Source organism: Vidua chalybeata, chromosome 1 (genome assembly GCF_026979565.1).
Source record: "Vidua chalybeata isolate OUT-0048 chromosome 1, bVidCha1 merged haplotype, whole genome shotgun sequence".
NCBI classification, from domain to species: domain Eukaryota; kingdom Metazoa; phylum Chordata; class Aves; order Passeriformes; family Viduidae; genus Vidua; species Vidua chalybeata.
Window position 1 is genome coordinate 131,906,008 of NC_071530.1, and position 22,674 is coordinate 131,928,681.

General features: G+C 36.9%; 1 protein-coding gene across 3 annotated transcripts in view; it reads right to left on the reverse strand.

Annotated features, from left to right (window-relative positions):
* Positions 1 to 22,674, reverse strand: part of RGS22 (regulator of G protein signaling 22) — a 61,665-nt gene that overhangs the window by 15,004 nt on the left and 23,987 nt on the right. For 2 of the 3 annotated variants that reach the window (XM_053964329.1, XM_053964314.1), the window contains exons 12-21: positions 22,296 to 22,372; positions 21,697 to 21,802; positions 19,699 to 19,824; positions 18,024 to 18,125; positions 12,126 to 12,320; positions 7,447 to 7,539; positions 6,804 to 6,952; positions 3,640 to 3,802; positions 2,871 to 3,029; positions 984 to 1,046 (exon numbers count right to left, since the gene is read on the reverse strand). In XM_053964329.1, coding sequence (XP_053820304.1) covers positions 984 to 1,046; positions 2,871 to 3,029; positions 3,640 to 3,802; positions 6,804 to 6,952; positions 7,447 to 7,539; positions 12,126 to 12,320; positions 18,024 to 18,125; positions 19,699 to 19,824; positions 21,697 to 21,802; positions 22,296 to 22,372 — 1,233 coding nt within the window. The remainder of the gene's footprint in view (positions 1 to 983; positions 1,047 to 2,870; positions 3,030 to 3,639; positions 3,803 to 6,803; positions 6,953 to 7,446; positions 7,540 to 12,125; positions 12,321 to 18,023; positions 18,126 to 19,698; positions 19,825 to 21,696; positions 21,803 to 22,295; positions 22,373 to 22,674) is intronic. The other variant, XM_053964322.1, reaches the window with a different exon arrangement.

The following is a 22,674-nucleotide window of genomic DNA, read 5'->3' on the forward strand; positions in this document are numbered from 1 at the left end:
GGATCTTCTCAGCCCTTCTCCAATTCTCCAAACCTGTTCTATTCCCTGTGACCAGAATTTAGGGAACTTTTGAGAAAAATAATTTCTAGGGCATATTCATGAAGGGAAGAACAAAATGTTGCTTCCATCCCTATACCAGTATATAAATACTGCTTATTTTATGGGTCAACAACCTTGAAGCAGAACATGGAGAATAACCATCTTCCTGACAAACAGACAAAGGGAAAAACTCAGTTAACAGAACCCACATGCACTTTGGATCCCTTTTGTGCTGATGGTTTGCATGGATAATTGGTGACCGGGTCTCTAGTTTGATTTCAACAGACAATAAAAGTTCAACTGAACAAATGTACACAACTTGTATGTTGGCAATTACAAAAAGTTCACTGCTCTTCAAGAGGAAAAAAAACTGGCAAACATTTGATGAAATCTATTATTACAAAGGTTTTAAAAGTTTAAATTTGATATTATCTCAGTGCTGTGAGATTAAAATACAATTCTAAATGAAACAGATACTGTGAGATATGATTAAACCTGCCCACTCTGCTGCATACTTCACATTCCCTTTTGTGTCTGCACGTAATCCACTTGCAATAATAAATAAACTACCAGATGCTGGAATGAGCAGCTTGTCCAAATAAGTCCACTGCATGCAAAATACAGATAAATGTGAATTAAAGGTACAATATTAGTTTAGGGAGTGTTAATAGTGCTCCAAAGCCCAGGACAAGAGACCTTTATTTTCAAGTGTGACCTTTCCAGACAGAAAGGGAGAGAAATTTACCATGAACATCCAGCAGGGAGCTAAATTCAGGAGTAATGTGAGTAATCAGTCCACTGTAACCAGTACAGTCATGAGAGCTTTTAACAGCATTACATTTGGGCCACACACTGTCAACAGCAAAATTGTGAAGAGTGTGCAAGGTCCAAAGGAAAAAGACTGTGAATCTGCAGGCACAAAAGACATAGTAAATTTCACTCGCCTTCCACATCCTGGTTGTCTTTTGCTGGTCTTTGTGTGAAAGATGTTCAGTTATGTCCCTTATCTAGAGTTGAACAAAATATTATTATTCTATTTTTTGAATAATCTTTTTTTTTTGTTGTTGTTAGCCTTTTAATTATTAAGATCTCAGTGGTAGAATAGCTTATATGTCTTCTTATGGATTTTATGTCTGAAACTTGTTGTGGACTCGCACAGAATGACGTCCCTTCTTCAGCTATAAATGAGTACCTGCTCATTAAGAGTGGGGAATCAGAGAAGACAAGAGACAATAACAGCCAAACTATGCACTCCACTGGTGGTGGAGTTTACTGTACCCATAATGTTCTGAGGGACCACTTATTTGTGGAATAAATTTTGGGGTTGATTTTTTTATTATGAAATCATTTTAGTTCCTTTGTACAGCTGTATCAGAAACACAGACTTGATCCTGCAACTTCTTTGTAGCTAAATTACACCTCAAACAAAGGGCAGGTTTCCTGAATAAGGACTACATAGCATGCCCACACTGTTTTGTCACTGTGAAATATAAAGCCAGCGGAGAATGTCATCTGGTTTCACTTCTTCAAAAATACTTTCTTCAAAGAATCTTTTCATCCTCTGAATTTTCAATAAGAAAGAGAAAAGAGCAATTGGACATAAATGGAGTTAGGGAAAGACTAAAAGCTCATTAGAAGTACGTCTTTCTTGTAAACTGTTTTTTTGAGTTGAATACAGCATTTTCTAAACTACTTGGGTTAATCTCCCTGCTAACACAGTGCAGCAGGTGCAAAAAGAGTCATGAGTTAGCTTCCAGACCTGGAAGCAGCTTAGCCTTATTGGTCTTCTGCCAGGGCTTGTAAAGGAGGCAGAGTTCAGCTTAAAAAAGGCAGAGGGTTAGGATTTTTTAAAATTTAATTAACATAATAATTGTTAAATTTAAGGTTTTTCTTATTAAAACCTATACTTTTCAGATTGCTTAGTGCTCTGAATCAATGGAAAAGATTCCATTTACATGCACTTCTGACACTTCTGACTACCTTCATGATGTTACAAAGATGATAGAAAACAAGTTTCATGAATCAATGCAGTTGCATATGTGGCTGCTTCATTGAACTTTGACGTTTCCTTCTGCTATGACATTCACATGTCAGAGCTGTTGTGGAAGGGCAAAACACCAACTCTTTGCCTCTGTCACCAGCAGGATGACCCCCTTACATGGATCACAGCCACAGAGGCACTCATAAAAGGCAGATGTTAGCTCTGCCCATTCTTCAGTCTTTCTAATGAACCAGCAGGAGTGAAAGGCTCCTCACTCCCAGCTTTTTGGCAACTATCTGAAGTAACCAATTGGAGCAAGGCTTGTAGCAGTTAGCCTCCCTACTCAGAAGAATTTCACAAGTCCTGAAGTTGATTCTACAGGCACTGCAGCTCCAGATGGGAGAATGTGGACAGCATAAGAGAAATAATTATGGCATGGGAAGCTCACTCATTTGCTTGTGTTCTGGTCCTCTTGGGAAAATCCTTTACACAAAGCAGTGTTTCTTCAGTGTGCAACTGTAAGGCTAAGGCAAAATGGCATAGGGAGAGTGTAGCAGTACAGCAAAAATTAGGTCACTCTCCTGGCAGCCTGGATGGCAGCAGAGCTAACACCAGCTGCTTCAGATTTGGTATCTAACAATAATAATGTCAGCTAAACTTAGCTTTCAGATGTACTGCCTTCACACTTACCAAGATAAATGTTTCAACCTGTACATGCTACAGCATCTCTTTCAATGTAACTGAAAGTAAATTATAGGCTGCTTTTCCTCTGAACCTTTCTATTCCAATGGTAAATTATGGGCCAAACAAAAAACAATGCCTGTATGCGTTGCTGTTGTTAAAAAATTACCTTTGCTTGTTCCTCTGCCCCATGGTGTTCATCTGCCAGGAACAATGGCAGCCATTGTTTTTCTAATCTCTTCTGGACGCATTGCTGAACTTCTAGCAGAACTGCTGCCGAAAGTTGATCATGATGGCTTTGTCTCCTTCCTCCACCTGAATGCATTAGCTAAGCAATCCAAATACAATAACACATGACATAAACGTTTGTGTATACCAAAAGGCCTTTATCTCTCTACATCCTTGATTTAGCAAAGCATGAGCTTAACTGTAAGCAAAGCACTTAATGCATGCTTACCCAAGGCTCACATGTACTTTTCATAAAAGGGAACAGATTACATTTGTCCCTACCTATAATAGGATACAGACTCTGGTGAATAATACCCCAGCTTGACCAAGTAAATTGCTTAAGTATCAAGATATATCAGAGCACCACAGCTCAGACTTGCTGTCTGTGGCTTTACTGACATGCTAAAATAGAAAGCTGGAACAAGTCACTGTGCCTGAAAGTAATTTTTACACTTTCTCTGAGCTGTCTTGTGCATACTCTGGCTGTGGCCTCAGATCACAGTTCAGGAGAGATGTTCTGTAAGAGGTAGGGAGGAAAAGCCTGAACAGGAAGGAAGGGACCTATACAACCAGAATAGAACCATATTTCTGGCCAAAAATATAGGTAAGATTTGAGGAGATAGCTTGGGGAAAAGCTGGAGCAGACCCACTTGTGGATTTTTATCACAGTCACAGTGATTGTTCTTTATGAATGGCTCTGTAACTGCTACCTTTTCTTGTTGTTCTCTGGTAGCTGGGCTGTTTGGTCCAAAGAAGTACTTGTTGTTTAAGTACTTGATTTTAATGTCTTTAGATTTTTCATCACTTTTTTCTTTATCCTTTTGGAGCATCTTTCTGAACGCTTCAATATCTAGCCAGCACATGAGATCCATGCTATAAACAAATATAAACAGAATGTTATTTCAATATTGAGTTAATTTCATCAACATTCTAAGGAGTTATTAGTTTAACCACAACCATACCATACCAAAGTATTCAAGACCTAAATACTAGGTCAGATTGGGCTGAAATTTTATGTCATTTTTTCTCTGCCAGTACCATCTGCTGAGACCATGGTACATGCTGAACAGGCAGAGCAAACTTACATCTTAGCGATCTCACTTAGGGTGCCATCTGGGGGTACCCTGAAAGGAGGAACCTCCTCAGTATGCCACTTCTAAATCCAGCAGGGACTGTGGACCAGAACCGTCGTGTGGAGCTCACAGAGAGAATGAAGAGTGAAGTAGATGAGAATTTGGATCAGTACTGAGGCTGTGAGCCCCTGAGAGATGAGTTGGCGCCTCCTGCTCTGCCTCCTTGTTATACTGCCTGAGAAAGGAGCAGGGATGACAGCTGGGAACATCAGCCCAAGAAATCACCCCCTTCCTGTCCTGTGTGAAGTGCTAGAGTTTAAGTCAGTCTGAGCTGCAGCTGAGCAGATAAAAACAATTAATGGCAAAATTTGTTTTGAGGGCTTTTTGTGGGCTGCTTTCTCATAATTTGCCAATTCTACTATTTATTTCATTTGTCATAGTCAGTGACAAATCATTTCAATGATGCAATGCTCAATCTATATATTGTTCATAAGATTTGAGTGTACAATATAAATTTAAGTTTGTTTTCATAGAATCATAGAATGGCTTTGTTCTCTAAACCAGACAACAGAGTAAATGACATATCTACAATTTCAGTTTAATTTATTTGACTGTTTTCTGACAGTATCTTATTAGCTGAAGTTATATGAACATTTTAGTGAGTACATTCCCTGTATCTGCAGCAGGAAATATGAAACATTGAATTCAGACAAATCTGTTTCGGTTTTCCATTTGGTTAATAACTGGCTTTTTCAAAACATTAATCTATGAGTAGAATGTTCAAAAACATCTGACTGATTTAAGAACAGATGTTCTCCTTTCAAAAGTCTTTTGAGATCCCTAAGTTCTATTGAGACTGAAATTCTTTCATTTGCTAGTTCATCACATGACTAAGTTCACCCAAATGCAAGTGATCCAAATTACTGCGGTTTATGGTGTAACTCCTTGGCATCTACCTATGACAATTGACCAAATATGTGCATCTTTTTAAGAAGTAAAATATAGAATCTTCAAGTGTGTTAGATAAACCGTTTAGTGGTGGCTTATCCCGGCATACTGGATCAGAAGCACATCCATAGTCAATTAACCTGGCGAGACTAACAAGTGGTAATTCACTAACCCAAAGTAACACAAATTGTCCTAAAATTGTGTGAATATGTCCTGTATATTTAACAAAGCATTAATTAATGGAGCTTTGCTTAGTTTCTTACCAGAATTTGTGCACAGGTACTCAGCAGCCTGTGCTTCCTGAAACTTGGATCACTTACAATTGGACATTATCAGAACCATAAGTTTTGACGAAAAGGCAAATGACGTGTTCGTTGTTTTTTTCTGAAATTTTCCTGACTGCATTAGTTCTAAGATCCCTTCAGCTTATAGTACCATTAAGCACCTTTACTGTAGCATGCCAGCTGGACTCCAGAGTAACTAGTCTGGACTCAGCCCTAAAATACTTTTGTGAGACTTTTTCAAATGTTTTTCTGCATTATGAAGGTTTATTTAAAAAAAAATAGAAAAGCTCCATAAATTAAACGTTTCTCTGCCTGACTCTACCACTTAAGATGGGACTTGTCTGTGATTAACAAAGCGGGAAATACCAGAGGTAATTCAGCGTACCTGTCCATGACCTGTTATTTGCTGATTCCTACCACTTCCCCACTTAGAGAGGAACTCAAGACTAGTGGTCTCTGAACTGCAGAGTGTAAAGGGAGTGTGCAAGACCATTTGTTGAGGGGCAGGAAGAAAATATTAAAACTTTAATAGCACATGTATATAACATATAAAAAATTATATTTATATACACACTAGGGTTCCATGCTCAAAAAATTTTTACTGATGAGATGCATGAGCAACAAGTTTGGAGACCACTGCTCTAGACAGCTAACTCAGAAGTCACTAGACTATAGGCAGCTACACCATAAGAATTTCCATCTGAACTCATTATCTGCAGTCCTTTTGTAGTCAATAATCTTAGGAATAATCCATCCAAATTGGTTTTAGATTTTACCTTCAGAATTAGGAATATTGGGTCCAGAAGTGTATATTTCTCTTTCACTACAAAGAGAATCTATGTGATGATAAGCAGAAATTATGATATTGAGTCTTGGCCAGAGGAGTTTTGTGCCAGATGCCCCTTTCTAGGGAGTTTTGAAAAAACTCACCAATATTCAATATAAAGCTATAGCAGTGCTTGACTAGAAGCAACAGCCAATATACCAAGCATCAACTCACGGGAAGCCCAATTAAAGGAAAAAAGTGACAATTTAAAGACAAAAGGAAAAGTGTCAATTTCTGTTCAGATCTTACTTTTAAAACAAACAAGGCTCACCTTTTCAAAGACCCTGCCTAAGATTGTATCTTCTACAAGCTAGTATTTAAATCTGTTCAGCAAACACAAAACTGTGGTTGCTGTCACACTGTGAGAATAACATGCCTGTTTTCTATTTGTACATTTTTATAATAACCAGCTTTAATTTTTAAAATGTACTAAATTGAATCTGTACTAAAAAAGAGAAAATTTTACTCATTATAGGGTAGTTGTTCGAGTCAGGGGTTTGCCATTAATCAAAGCAGAAACTGAAAGCAGAACTGTAATACAAATATATTTTGACAGGAGGATTTTTACCCCAAACATGTTAAGACAATTCAGTTGTCTGAACAATGCGTCTGTGTGTTTCATAAACATGCGAAAACATTTTTTAAAAGACTAAAATCTGTCAACATTTAGATAGCCAAGATCATAAGCAAATATTTCTTCTGAACTTAGAAACAGGTAAAATAATAATAATGAAGAAACGTACCTAGCAGAATGCTTATTAAGAAAAGCCTGGAACTGTTCTAACTTCTCTTTGTCATGGATCAGGTCAGACAGATTAGGACCTGCCAATTCTTTGGGAGCTTGATGCAAGCGCTGATCTTCTTTGAGAGCCCCCGTGTCAGCAACAGTACTCTGAGGGGAGAAATTATTTGCTTGCATAACTGTTTTTTTCACTTCTGTATTTTGCTCAGTCTAATAATCCTTACATTAGATAACCTATCTTTGTAAAATAGCTTTCTAATCACTAAGAAAATAAACTGAGTTAAGGCTCCAGCTCCTAGTAAGCTTTACTTTTATGTTTGCTTAAACATATCAGTGTCTGCAGGTTCCATAATCAAATAAATCAATGTATACCTGTAATTCACTTGAAATGGAGGCATTTACTCAAGAGTAGGGGCCCAAAACACATTCCACAGACTTTAGGTCTGATGTTGATGGAACTGACAGAAGACCTGTGTATCTAATCAACACAATGGCTGTCAACCAGTCCCCAAAATGAATGGTAAAAATCAGACTATTTGCTTCTCCAAACTAGCATCTGGTCAGCTTTTCATTGCTGATACTCAAAGTGTGAACCCTCTCTGACAGAGAAAGGGTTTGTTTTTGTTAGTAGGTACTTATCTTACCTCATCCTTCTTGGAACTGCTCACTTGATGCAAAGCCTGGAGCTCTCTAAAGTACACGGAGTCCAGCTCTTGAGTTTCTTCCACCAACTCCACCTAATAAAAATAATATCTTGTATCACCCCTACAGTACACATTATAGAAAGATGGAGAACTACATGGGCACTTTGCCTGTGACAGTGTACAGAAAAGCATACATTTGCCAGTAATGAGACTGATGTTTAGAAGACACAAGAAGTCACATTCTTGTAACAAAAAATTCTATCAATAGCTCTGGTAGAACAAACTTTTCCCACCTGTGTAGGATCGGATGCAGATTTCTATGGAATACTACTAAATAACCTAACTATAACTTTGGGCAAATAACTTTGATTTTAAAAATTGCTAAATTTTAATGTGTACATAATATATAATGTATATTGTGCATATATTATATGGTGTATATTGGGTCAGACGTACCTGATTGCCTATACCAGCAAATTTATGTCAAACTGCCACTGAGAAGCAGAAAAACATTTCTTGAAACTGGGACTCTCAATGGGAAATGTCAAGAAGACAGAGTGCCGCAGATTTGGAGAAAGAGAAATTTAAGATGAGAATGATGTTAAAATATCTAAACAATATAGATGAAAGCTTTCTGACTTTAAGTCTTGTCCCCTTTTCTTAAATTATTAACTCTCTGTGATTTGAATTCATGAAGTTGGTATTTTTTAATTAAATTAGAAGCTGTACGCAACTAGTGCAGTTCTTCCTATTATGTACAAACAATCAGTAACTGTGAAAGAGATATTTGGTGACCCTCCTGGCTGACTAAACCATTTCAATGCAGATTTTAGGATATTTAGCAAAATCAAGCCAATGCCTTACACTGATCTGCATGCCCATTACAAAGATTAGGGAGCTGTGATTATCTTATACAAGTATTTATGTGCCAGAGAGAGATGAGAATGTTTAGAATAATTTTCATTATACTTTCATCTAAATGTGAATATCACACTAATCACTGTGTTATCTGAATGTCTTCAAGCTCAATGTAACTTTATTCCATTGTTATAAAGTGCTTTGGGCTACTCTTTCCCTTAAAAGAAAATATAGTTTAAAATTAAATAGTAAAATAATAATTCAGAACACTTTTCATAAAGTTTAAAGAGAAAGAAGATGGAGGCAGAATGAGAGTCAACAGTAAAAAGAAACTCTCTTGATTTCATGTTTCATTTAAAGTAAAAAAAAAAAAAAATACATATATATATATATATATATATATAACATGTCCCAAATATACAGTTTTGGACTCACCTAATTCTTGATACAATGTCTTGTTTCATTACGGGCCAAATATGTCCTGATATAGAGTAGAACAAAGGGAAAGAGTAGAGCCAGGGACTGAACGAAATACAAAGCAGACGTTGTCTTTGTGCTTGGGAAGGAGTGTGCCTAACTGTCAGCCTGCACCTAGTACAAAGAGACTCTAGTGCCTCCTAGAACAGGTTGTTTTATGTCTGTGTATTATAACTCTTCCCATACACTTGTATTGTGCAGTCAAAAGGATTTCATTGTTTTTTCGTGCTCGGATTAAGATCTTTGTGTTATTAGAGCACTGAGAAGTCTGCACGTAACCTCACTTGCAAAGTAACACATCCTCCAAACTGAAAGGACAATGGATTATCCTGTGGTTAACTCAAGGAGATATAAACTGACACATGTATTAACTGAAAGGAAAAGTATATCTCTTCAATTCTTACTTTTCACTAGAAGCAGTGAAAATAGAGAGCTCTAAAGCAGACTCCTTTTTATGTAAAACCAATGTATGAGAACTCTTGGCTGTGCTGATGATTTGACTTAGTGAGGACCGGCAATAGACACTAGACAACTCTTACAGATAGTACGCACAGAAAATACACAATTACAAAAGACTAAAACTAGTCTGATAGAAAATACCTAAAATTTCAGATTAATGAAAAGTATCAGTCAATTCCAAGGTGCACTGCAGGTCATAAAGAATTATAGCTGAAATTGTTTAGAAAAAATAATTTATCTGAAAGGTTAGAAAAGACGTTGAAAAGCAAAGAAAATATTTTACAGATGTGTTTGGATTACTATATTTCATTTCACTAAGTTTCTCAAAGTTTCTAAACTTCTAAAGGATATTATGTTATCACAGGATGAGAGGGAAAGTTCCCTTGTGAATTAACTAGAAGGTAGAAAATCAAAACCAAAGAAATAAATAACTTTCATTATGGGGTGGGGTTCCTATTGGAGTCTCACAGGGACCTGCACTGAGGTTGTTTTTTAAACATTCAGAAACTATCTGGAAAAGGAGGTGAGTGAGGAGACAACAAAGTTTGCAAAATGATTCCACGGAGCAAAAAATTAAATTGACTGTGAAAAGCTGCAGGATAGCAGGACACTTTAGCATCTGCGTGATAGAAGGCCAGCTAAATTCAACGATAATAAACATTAAGTCATTCCAGTGAGCTCCAAAATAGGGCTTTCCATTAGTAGTTATTACTTGGGAAGGAAATCTTGGAATCATTGCAGTTGGCTATTAGCTTACATTTTGCAGATCCACTCAAAGTTCACCAGGAGTCAAAAGGCAATTAGAATGATAGGGACAATTAGGAATGGACAAAGAGCACAACAGAAAACACGGTTCTGCCACTGGATAATCCTTAGTGCATCCAGACTTTGAGTATTGCTTGCATCTCATCAAAAGAATATAAAATAACATATACAGATAGGGCAATAAGTGCAACAAAGGTATGGAACACCTTTTGTAGGAGGAGAGGTCAAAGTGTCTAGAATTCTTGAGTTTCAAGATGATCTAATTGAAGTGGGATATAACAGAAACTTGTAAAAGCATAACAACATTGAGAATAGGACAAGATAATAATTGTTCACTTGTTCCTTGTGATACACAAAACTAGGGCACCAGAAATTATCAGGGAGGCATTTGCAAACAAATCAAGATACGCATTTTTTTTCTGCTATTGCATCACTAAACCATGAAACCCACTTCTACAGTGAGGCTGAAGATCCATCATTTGAGATACATTTTACAGAAAGCCACGGGGAAAAAAATCTCATCAAAGACTATTAAAATCAATATGGATACGACCTCTGTTCCATGAACTTTCTTGGTTGCAAAGTGCTGAAGATGGCTGTATGTCTCCTTTCTGTTCTTATACTCCGTTCTTAAATGTTTAATACTGGCTAGAAGACCATTCACAACTTTGATTTTAGGTATCAATTCATCTAGTTGTTCTTACATTCATGCATGATACAGAACCAAAAATAGACTGTACTACAAAACTTCTGCAAAAGGAGATTTCAAAATATTTTGCAGGGGGCAATGTGGGAATGCTCTTACAAGCCGACAGAAGTATCAGCAGTAAGTGATGATATTTCCTATAAATTGGAGACGCTTCATCTAAGGTCATAGTGAAGAAAAACAGGAACAGGAACTAACTTCCTGCCCTCTCTCTCCTGATTTTCCACTGTAAGTTTCTCCTTCTATATCCAAGAGAGAGATGCTAAAGACTTGAAATTAGAGTCATAGAGTATCCTGAGTTAAAGGGACCTACAAGAATCATTGAGTCAACTCCTGATCCTGCACAGCACCATGTGAGTTACACCATGTGCCTGAGAGCATTGTCCAAGCACTTCTTGTACTCTGTCAGGCTTGGTGCTTGGCCTGGGGAGCCTGCTCCAGTGTCCAGCCACCCTGTGGGTGAAAGAACTTTTCCTAATACCCAACCTAAACCTCCCCTGATACAACTTCGGGCCATTCCCTTGGATCCTGTGGGCACCACAGAGGAGAGACTGGTGCCTGTAGACCACCTCAGTCTCTTCCTCTCCAGGCTGAACAAGTGGCCTCAGGCCTCGTAGGCTTCCCCCCAAAGCCCTTCACCACCTTCATAGCCCTCCTCTGGACACTTTCCAATAGCTTTGAATGTTTCTCATATTGTGGCATCCAGAAGGAGTTTGACCTACAGCTAGCAACTTGTATGTAAGTTTACAAAGAACAGAGAGCCACAGTATCCACCGTCATCACCATTTCTTGTTATTTGTCAGAGGCACAGTCAGGATTACAGCCATCTCCTCTCACCTCCATGAGCATGCTCAAATGAAGCTTTCAGAACATTTTGGGATTAGAACTGAATACGCCTCTGGCCCACTTTATCTAAAAAGTGTTTGGGGCAAATACAGCTGAATCACCATATCACATTTCCTCTATGCTAAGCAGTAGCTGCACTTAAATTCTAAGCACCAGAAATACCTACTGTCACTGCACTGACGCTCTACAAAACCACCTTACTATGGGCTTATCATTAAAAATACAGAGTGTTTGTGGGCAATCCATAATAAAAAATTATTTCTGATCAAAGGTATGATTGCAGAAACACGAAACTTCCTGAGTGCAAAGATAAATTTTACCATAGCAAGATGTGGTTCTCCCCAGTTCACAGGCCAAGGAGTCTATGATGCCCACACCTTCCTTTCAGATGAGAAGTCTGCTCTCCAAAAGAAGCTCAGCCTATTTCTACATATCAGGATAGAAAGGAGTAAGTAAAACATCTTGTAATACTTCTGTCTTCTGGAGTATAAATACAACAGGGTTGCATATGAATGATCTTGTGATTTTCTTCCCTAAGATTTTTTTCATTATGGCATCCAGATATTACCTTTCTGTAAGTGTATTTGTCTTCTTCCACCATCTTCACCCATGGTTCCAGCAGAACAGTGAGAATATGTTCTTCTGCTGGGTCAAAAAGGTCCTCAAAAGCTGGGTCAATTTTGTGATAAATCGTATTTTTCTTATTCTGATGAAGTCCAGTGTCCATACTGGCAGATGGAGCAATATAAGTTGCATATAGGAACTACAATAAAACAGAAGAAAACTGTATCTTAGCTGTCATACATTTCAATGGTCACAGACCCTTGAAGGAGAGAATTAATGCATATTTGTCCCCCACTGCCCTACTGTATGTTCGGAACTAGTGTTAATCCAAACTTCAGTTACTGACATAATGAATCCCCCTGCCATTTTTACACTTACTCATTAAAATGGTTAATGCAATTTTCACTTGGATATATTTGCCTGATACGTAGATTCAGATAACCAATTATTACACCAACTGAACTCCTCATGAAGTCACACTCTTGTTTTGCAGAATATGTGCTGAGCCAATTAGTGAAAGCATGTTACTTCTTCTAAGAGAAGTAATTTGTAAATTTGAGGTTAAAATTAATGAAAAATGATACTATTTCATTCTGTGTGGAGGTTCTCTTTGATAATTTTTTGACAATGGTGAAACTCTTATTACTGTACAGAATCCGTGCAGGAGATACCACTGCACAGCTAAGGTCTAAGCCCTTACCAAAAAAAGACTCACAACATGCCTCTTATCTGAAGCACAGAGTTTGCCATTCAACATGTACAAGGAGCAGAAAACTGAATCTGGAGGATATTTCCTTCTCTCTAACAGCTCATCCGTGAAGCACAGAGTAATTTTTTTTTTAATACAGTCCCCTATGTAAAACTCTTGTTTTCTAAATTTTTTGTTAATGATGCAATGAAAATGAACATAGAAAACTCAGAGTAGAACATTTTTTTCCCCAGGAATATCTCTTGGAAGAGGATATTCCATAATAGCTTTCTAAAACTTCATTATTCTGACTTCAGCTAGAAACTCAAGTAAAAAAAGATGCTGCCAAAATCTATTTCATATCCTTATAAATATTTTCTCTTCTTCATATTGTGAAAGTCTAACTATATTTCAAACATACAGTCAGGGACCAGATTAGCAGCACAAATCAGATTTTTTCTCTAGGATAGCACTGACAAGTCCATTTTCACTATTTATTATCACATAGGTTTGACAATGAAGAACTTGGAATTCTTATCATTCCCATTTTCCCTATTTTGCTAAAATCCAGCTGTAACTAGCAGATGTACAAAGCAATAGAAGAGAAGAAAATAATATGCTTACTCTGTGTTCAAGCAGTAATAAAACACTGGAGTGCTTAGATTTCAAGCACAAGGGGAGAATGTTTGAGTACATTAAATAACTATGTTTCTGTTTGTTTTAAATTAAATGTTGCTTTATTAGACTCTCTTTCAAACAGCAGCAGTAATAGAGTATATCCCCATTATTTTGGACCTTTACAATTTGAAACAAACTCTTTAGATTCTCCTGGTGTTAGGTCACTGAGGAATACAGGGCTACGATGGCTGACATCCATCCCCCAGTTAGCTCTTGTTATGATTACTGTATTTATTATGTATGTAGGATTCTACACTCTTTCCACATGTCTACATTTTCACTGCAAACAAAAATGGTTTGTGCCTGCTGTGCCTATTGTTATCAATGCAGTAACAATATGCAAGGTGTAAGAGAAATAGAACATCCATAGGAAGAGTCTTACCTGAAAGCTAGACCACATTTATCCTAAATAAACCCCTTTCAGTAAATCCCTAAGTACATTTAAATTTAACAGCTTTAATTAGAGTCACAGTGATTTCAAAAGTTGAAAGTTATTTTGAAGAGCCCTAACACTAGGAAAGTTTCAGTTAAATCATGTTAAGTCTGATCCAAAACATTTAATGTATAAAATTAGCCAAATTAGAAGGGCAAGGGCCAATGATCAAGATGTGGTATCTTTAAAAATAGCCTTTTTAAAAAGGGGTTAACCATTTCAGTTGTCATTAGGACTACATTGCTCTACCTGTTACAACTTACCACACAAGAGATCTGTAAATTAGTAAAAAACTTCAAAAAGTTGTCCTCAATATTTCAGCACAAATTAACCTGGTTCCTTAAGTAAGTGATCATTTGAGCATAGTCTTAAAGAATACAATAAAAACAAACACACCACTAGTTTCTTGGCTCAAATTCTCTTCCCTTATGATTTTGTTAAATTGAGTATATTTGATACTCCTCTTTAGAGATGGCAAAAAATATCAGCCTACCAAGTCAGAAATTGTCCAGACTAAGAAGTGTTGGCCAAAAGCTATTGACAATCTGCTCACATGAGCACTGTTGTAATATATTTCCACATTAGGGAATGTCTTTGTAGGCTGCTCTACCTGCAGAGCTGCTCCCAGGTCTTTATAATTTCATATACATAACCAGAATATAATAAGGACAGATATTTGTCTCCAGAACCAATAGTTAGGGCTGGCAATACACATGAAGCAAAAATTTAGAGGTGGTTAAGCTAGCTAGAGGAATGCACTTTTCCAGACTACAAGAACCGGACGCTCAGTGGCGTAATCATGGCCTCTTCATTTGAAGGATGCACATTTACAGTGTCAGAGGATTTAGCATCTTTTTACTTAAATTCTCGTAAGAATCCATTGCAATGGTATTTGACCAAGTAAGTGAATACATGCACTTGCAGCTGGCAGAGAAATGAGTAGTAGCTTTCATCCCTCTGTCCCTTGCATCAGAGTTGAGGTGTATCTATAGACCTGCACAGATTCAATTGCAAGGACTGCAGGATGAACAACTGAGAAGAGTTCTAGACATGACAAAAAAAGAAGAAAAGTGTCTGTTCACAGCCTTCAACACTAGGCAATGCAGTTTGAAAGACACATCTTATAAAAAGTAATAATCATAGCCGCTTTTTATACCCGTGTCATGGAATTCCTGAGGTTTTCTCATTCTCAGTGGAATACTGAAACCGTTATATTGGTCAATCTCCTAAGGGATGAGCAGGAAAAATTACATTAAATGAACTTACAGGTTAACAAATTCATACAAAAATCGGAAGCATATGACATTAAGTGCATATCAAACTCTCTTGATTCAGTTTTTGTACCTACTGAAAAACACAAGATTTTTTCTACATGCCAGCTATAAATTCTCCTATAAATGTAAATATGTGATGGATGGAACCCAAAACATTATCTGGAAATTTGGTCAGTTTGCATATTGGAATTACTTACAATTGCACAAACCTGATTATACAAAATGCTTAGAAAATTCAGATTAAGACTTTGGCCTCATTTTATGACTTTCCAAATCAGGGATTGTACAGGCCTTGGGTTCTGGTGTGAATTCATCCCCAGATGAGAAGGCTTTGATAAGCAATTTCAGAATGACTGGAGTGAAGCAAGAAATGTGAGAAAGATTTAAGTCCAAGTGCTTTGTACTGCTGCCCAAAGGAATGGATATTGCTCTGATCTAAACGAGCGCCTTGTGCAGCTGCTTGGCAGCATCATATGATGGAAGCATGCAAGGCACTGGCTGGTGTTAAACAGAAAGGCTAAACTGCCTTAACCTCCATCATCACTTCCCACTAACATAAATCTTGTATCTGAATCTGACCCTAAAAGTCCACAGTAAGGAAGACTCCCTTTATCTAAATTGATTATAGCATTAAAATATTGCATTTCCCACAACTGTATTAAATTTTCTAATTCTAAATAACTTTTTAAAAAATTAAACCCCAACATTTTATGTTTCTTTATCGATTTTATTTTCAAATTTTTTTACACTTGTGTACATATGTTTAGAGTGAATAACTGTGTATGTTCCTGGATGATTACCAGTACTTGTCATTATTCTTATCCATCAGATTTTATTCTCACTGTAGTTTCTTTCTCCAGGTGAATGCATATATATCTTGGAAAGCATTGTATTACTCTATCATAAAGCTGAGATAGCAATGCCTAACAAATGAAACAATAAGTAGCAGATACACGGCAATCAAGGTTTGTTCTTGTTTCTAACAGGAAGCCAGCAACACACATATGGAACACTCTGTCTCTACATGTCTCTTTCTGTAATAAATAGTAAAATATATATGACAATGTGTCATGTGAGTCTGATTCACATTCTCTTAGGATTATTTGGAGTGACTGTCTTCTTGTGCCAAAGGTGAGTGCAGAATTTGGGAAGGCATCCTTTCTGTAAGTAGACTCTGTAGATTGGTTGCAGCTTGACTCTTTACAGTGTTCCAATGAAAACAAGTATAATTTTTCTGCAGCCTTAAAAGGCAAGCTTGAGAATGATACCAAATGTTGCAGCACATGTGTTGATTTGTTATGTTACATTTCAGCTGTTAGTTATGCTAATGGAACAGTTTCACATATTTAGTTTTGATGTATTTACTTTCATGGCTATGTGTATGTACTGTCTGAAATTGCCTGGTAACACTGATTGTACGATGTTCTGCTGTCACCACCAGGCCAGCACTGGAAATAAGATTAGTAAAAAAGACCTGGGCCTTAAATTTGTAGCCGTGCAACCACTACAAAAAGAATGTAAACTCGTGTGAAATGAAACTAAAATGAAAACCATCAGAGACTATGAGGCAAGCTTTGGCCTGTCATAAAGCACATAGGAAAATGATGACACAGAATAGATATGGTCAGCTTGTGTATCTGCTGTGAGGAGGTCCCCAGCCACACACAGGCATGGACAGATGCAGGAGACAGTCAGGCTTAAGGGGACATTCAGTTGCCCATAGCCTCAGGCCATAGAAAGAACTGGAAGGGAAAACAACTAAATAGGGTAACAGTTCCATTTACAAGACAGCAGAGGGAGGAATCTATGCCTTGGCCTCTGCTTGGAGTTTCTGTACAAATAACACCGATTTAGATGAGAATTCTGGACAAATATGCAAACTTCTCCTATTTTCCCAGTAAAACCTCTAAGAAGGAAAAGAAGACAAATTCAAGAATGTCCAGATGCTCAGGAACATGTCATATAAAGAGATTACTGTCATCTGCCCTCTACAGATACATGTTCTAATGATATGTGAAGTAGTTTTGCTCTTTTACAGTATTTATTGAAATATGTGGATAGGATATACTCCGACAGAAGGTTTAGAGAGGAAAATTAGACCAAAGGTTGACAAAGTGATTTTAAAAGTTCCTTGTAGTTCCTCTAATGATATCACACTGTTGCCGTTTCTTTCCCTGATGGAATCAATCTATACTGCCTTCAGCACCACTGTGGGCTAAGTGCATGCTCAACTAAAATACTCTTTTATAGGAAATATCAGTTCCACTTAACATTAAATGAGGGTTTAAAGATCTATTTAGGGGGATGACAACCATGGTAAAGATAATAATGATACCCTGACAATCATAAAAATTGAACAGGGCTAACAAAGATCAATTTTCATTATTGAGGTCATTATCTGAGGTCTGCACTATGAGATCTGCAATTCTAACCCACACAGGAGATGGAAGGAAAGGTACAGCACAATCAGTTGGTTTAGAAAAAATACTATCTCTGATGTTAACATTAAGCAGACAGTTTCCAAATATGACTCAGTGTAGCAAAGGGGAGTTTAGGTAAACTGAGTATAATAGATAAAACTGGGAACAGGCTGCAGAGCCTGGAAATCAAACTATGCATGTTTAACGTTTGAATCAAGAAATTCCATGGAAACAATCCAAAGAGCTTCTTTTATTGCCCACAACACAGGTTTACTTTGGTGTGGGTTGTCAAGTTTTGGAAACTTTTCTATTTTCTATCTTCTTTTCAGTCTTTACACTGAACAAATGCATTTGTGAAGGGAAAGAATAATTGTATTTTTGAAAGAAAAACACATTTTTTACAACTTACTTGAGCTTGCTGGCATATTTGAAAAGGTTGAAGGGTTTCTTGGTAAAAAAGCTGATGATAAGCCTGCAGGTCAAACCAAAAGTACACACAGTTCTTCCACAACTAGAGATGAAAAATATTGTAGGTTATTGCTACCCAAATATCACAATTTTATAAAAAAATTACTTTCCAATGCAAGTAATTATTTAGCTCCTTAGGGTCATCATAAATCAAGCTCAATTTAAAATGGATTTAATCTTCTGTTGCATACTGGCAGAAGAACAACATATTTCATAGCATCGTCACAGTGATATACTATCTTTTATTGTATCCTTTATGCATAATTGGCCATTAAAATCGTTAACATTGTAGTTAACATTTGAAGAGCAACCACATTTCAGTGGCATAAAGCCAGTGCTAAAGAAGAGATGCTGATAATGGACATGCAGAGTTTGTGCTATGGCTAAATAGCATTTTGCAGCAAAATCCAAAATAATTAAATACTGTGTACTTGACATATTGTACTGGGATTATCATTACATTTTTATTATATGCATTTCTGGGACACAGAGTCTTGGCCTCATTTCATAAATTCAAACAAACAGCAAAAGATCTTTCAGAAGAAGTCTAGATCTTTCCCCAAGCCCTCCATTTTAATCATGTGTTTATGGGGTTTAGACCTTAAAAATACCCTGAAACCCCCATCACTAACTAATAAAGTATGCATTCCAAAAGGTAGGGGTAGGGAACTTTGTTCCACAAACTGTAGCCTTCCAGACCTAGAACATGAGTGAAATAGGCTTCACAGCTGAAGAGAAAACTTTAAGCAAATAATTTTGAAAGGAGCCTGGCAACTGGAAAGGCTAGAGACACATGGGTGGTTGCCTGTCTCCCAAGGAAAAATAAGTTTCTTTCATTTAGATTTCTTTCAATACACATTTAATATTTTTAGCTGAAGGTATTTAGCTTTGGAAACATTGGATCTTGCCTTCTAGAAGCAAGAGGCATTTCTAGCTACTGCTGCTGGATTCTGGCTTGGGCTAGTGGTGAGACAGATGTCCATCTTGATTGCATTCAAACCTCCCCTAAAGACTCAATTTTTCTGTAAAGCCAATAAACACTAACTCAATATTCATAAATTGTTCCAATTCAATCCTCAATTCACACCAAGCAATGAATGATAGATCTGCTGACTACATAGAAGAAATAGTGTTATGTGTCTCAGAAATACAAGGAGATTCATGGAAGCATAAGAACAATTTAAAAATACTGGATATTTTGGACATCACTTACCCAAAAAGAAAGAAGAAATCAGATTATCAGGAGTAATAGCACAGCAGATTTCCCATCTTTTTAAAAATGGTTTTTGTGGGTTAAGATCTCATTCTCTTCTGCCAAGTTAAAGGTTAACTTTTAAAAATTATTAGCTTTTTTTTTTTTTATCCCTGATGGTACAATAAGAATTCCAATAGGTTTGAGACAGTAAGAATCTGACAGCTTGGTTAAGACCTGTCATTAGTTTGCATATATACATGAACAGTTTATTGTTGTTGAGGGATTGAAGTCTCACAAGTAATAATTCATCCAGTCATCAATCTTTCTCCATTTATTTTTTTTTTTAGTCTGGCTGCCGTCTATAACTTGGCATTCAGTCAACTGTGGACTAAATTATCACAGAGTAAGAAAATATTCATACCTTATTCCCTGACTTCTCACAGAATTGTGTGAAGTAGTAGCCTGCTCTGTTCTCCAAATAAAGAGACTGCAGCATGCTTTCAATTCCTGATCCCCTGAAGACAACACTGCCAGCAACACTTTTTCCCTGGACAAATAAAACATAGTTATACAGCAAGGAATAACAGGCTCTCATTATTTTCAAATGTCACTACATTGCAATGGAGGGCCATGAAGTGTGTTCAATTAGTATCTTCATCCCAAGGAAGTAGACTCCATTTTCTACTACATATGCAATTGATCATGGCCCTCCACACCATTTTCCCACTAGATATTCACAGCCAATGGAATAAATCTGATGACTGAAGACATGCAGAGAAGCTAAGTGATCATAGCATCCCTTAGGTGGTTCCTCAATACTTAAAACAGAAAAAGAAACCTGGCCTTAATTCTGTCATTAAGCCTTTAGCTCTGGGGAATTCCAGTGATACTCAACGACATCAGTTAGCTGTCAAGGGTTGTCTCAGCACAGGCTACTGTGTTTTGAATTAAGAGAAGTTAAGAAGTAGTTATTTGGTCAAGATTCAAAATATTTAACTATTATGGAACAAAAGATATGTCTTCTGGGGTTAAACCACTGACATGAGCAACAAAATCATGAGCAATTGAGCGAGCTAGGAATCCATGCTCATTACCACAGCTAGCTCCTAGAGCATTTGAGGAAGAATATATCCATTTTGTCAATGCTCACAGAGAAGCCAGAAGAGGTTTCTGTAAGTAAATTAGCTTCTGATGATCACAAGAGAGAAAATATAGCTGATTTGCTGTCTCTGATAGCAGAAGTGGAAGCAGATTAGTGTGGTGGCTGGCAATCAGCTTCTCTCCAAATAGTAACAAGGATGGAGAAGGGCAGGAGGAAACTAGACTTTTGAAGCAGAGTAGGAAGATCTCCCTCCCCAGTATGAAGTTAAACTATGATTCCCAGCATTCCCCTTTGCATTGTATTTGTGATGGCAAATTGTGAGGTCTTGACTGTAGGTTCCAGTCTAACCAGTGTAAATGTATATTTTCTTCTGTCAGTAAGAGGAAAATTGCATATGATGTATAAAAACTAATAGTTCATGGTGTGAACTTTTGCTGAATATACATTCCTAACTGCAAATATCCCACAATTGCAAAGACTAACCTTTTTCTTCTGTCAAAAACAACAAAGTAAAATGATTGCAGTGAAGTAATAAATAACGTGTTATTTTGAAGTGCAAAATCAAACAAGAAGATTGTGCTCAAGTGCTCAGCAAACCCCATGCACATGTGAGTAGGCCCAGATTTCTTAACTTTTTTTCCTTCACTTATAAGGCTGTGAGTATCAATACCTCCATGAAAGAGCAGGCTGTTTTGAGACCATTCCACAAACAAGAAAGGTTTTGGATCTATTTTAGATTGCGAGATGTTGACATCTCATATGTTTGATTTGTCAGCATTTTAACAGTTATTGAGAAAAGGCTCATCTGTGCAGCCTGTCTCTCCTGAGATTTGCTCAACTGAAGACCTGCTTAGCAGGCAATAATTCAACAAAGAAAAGAATGAAGTGCACAAGCAATAAAGAGGGAGTGTACAAATGAACCATTTTCCTCTATGAATGTTATAATTTTAATGACTTTCTAAGGCAGATTAAGTTTTCACTGAAAGTGAAAGTAAGTCTGATATACTTTCCTAGGCAATGATTCCACTGAAGCATTTATCCAGAGAGTTTTCCATCATAGCCTACTGAACACATGGTCACTATGGAGAAGATCAACACTTTCTAGTGAAAATAAACCTCTGTGTGTGCCATGATTTCCTATCCAATAGGTGACAGATACAACAGAGAAAATGCTGATATTCTAATGATACCTCTTCATAAAGCATTGACATTCATAAAATTAAACCAAGTTCTCCCCGTTATCAACTGCTTCATACTGCAGAATAAAGTGTTTTAACCCATGATTCAAGACAACTAGTATTTTCAAGCCATACTTACGTGGAGAAGCTCAGCATAGGTGTACTTTCTATGACCCTGGTATTCTGAGTCTTTGGTCCCATCCAGAGCTAAGCTATGAATCATGTCTGTGCTCACTGACATTGGCCTGGATCACAAACAAAAAAATTTTCAATATATTTTTAAGAAAAATCTAGGGCTGCTTATAGAATAAATAAATAAGAAGGGGCAAAAAACTGGTGTAATGATACAGTGAATAGTAGAAGAAAAAGTACATGGAGTTTAAATTTACAATTTAAAAAATTGCCCTGTGGAAATTATTGGCATAGCACGACTCTGAGAGTTAGCATTTGAGACCAGTTAAAAGAATATGAATGTATAGAATATCAACTATTATATAAGAGAAAACACTTGCATTTGGGGAAATAAATTTTTTTGTGTTGTAGCATAAACAAGCAAGAAACTGATCAGCCAGGGAGGAATTCTACATGCAAACAATCTGTACCATAACTGTACTTCACTAAGCAGATAATGGTATTAAATAAAAGTATTAATGAAAACAGTAGAATCTCAAATACTTTCATAAATGTTTGAGGCATATTGCTGTGCAGATAAGATACACAAGGGACTTTAGTACTTACCACATTCTACTGCTAGAAGTATCATCCCTTCGGAGAATCTGACTTCCTGTGAGAGTAGGTGGCAATCTTGATGATCTCTTCAAAGAGAAATTTGGTTTAGATAGTTTTAATAAACTTGTTGGTGCTTTTGTTCTACTTTTGTAAAAGACATTACAGAAAAATAAGGAAATTCTGATTATTTTTCCACCTTTGTGTTTTCTAACATGTTCTCATTGACTGGTCAGAAACAGTCAAGGGTTTCCAGGAGTATTCTTCCTTGTCAATCTCAATATGTAAAATGGCAAGTTGCAAAAATTTCTGAATATTTTTCAAGAATTTTCAGCATACCTTAATAACCACTACAGCTTAGAAAATGCATTTTTAACAGGTGGAAACATGC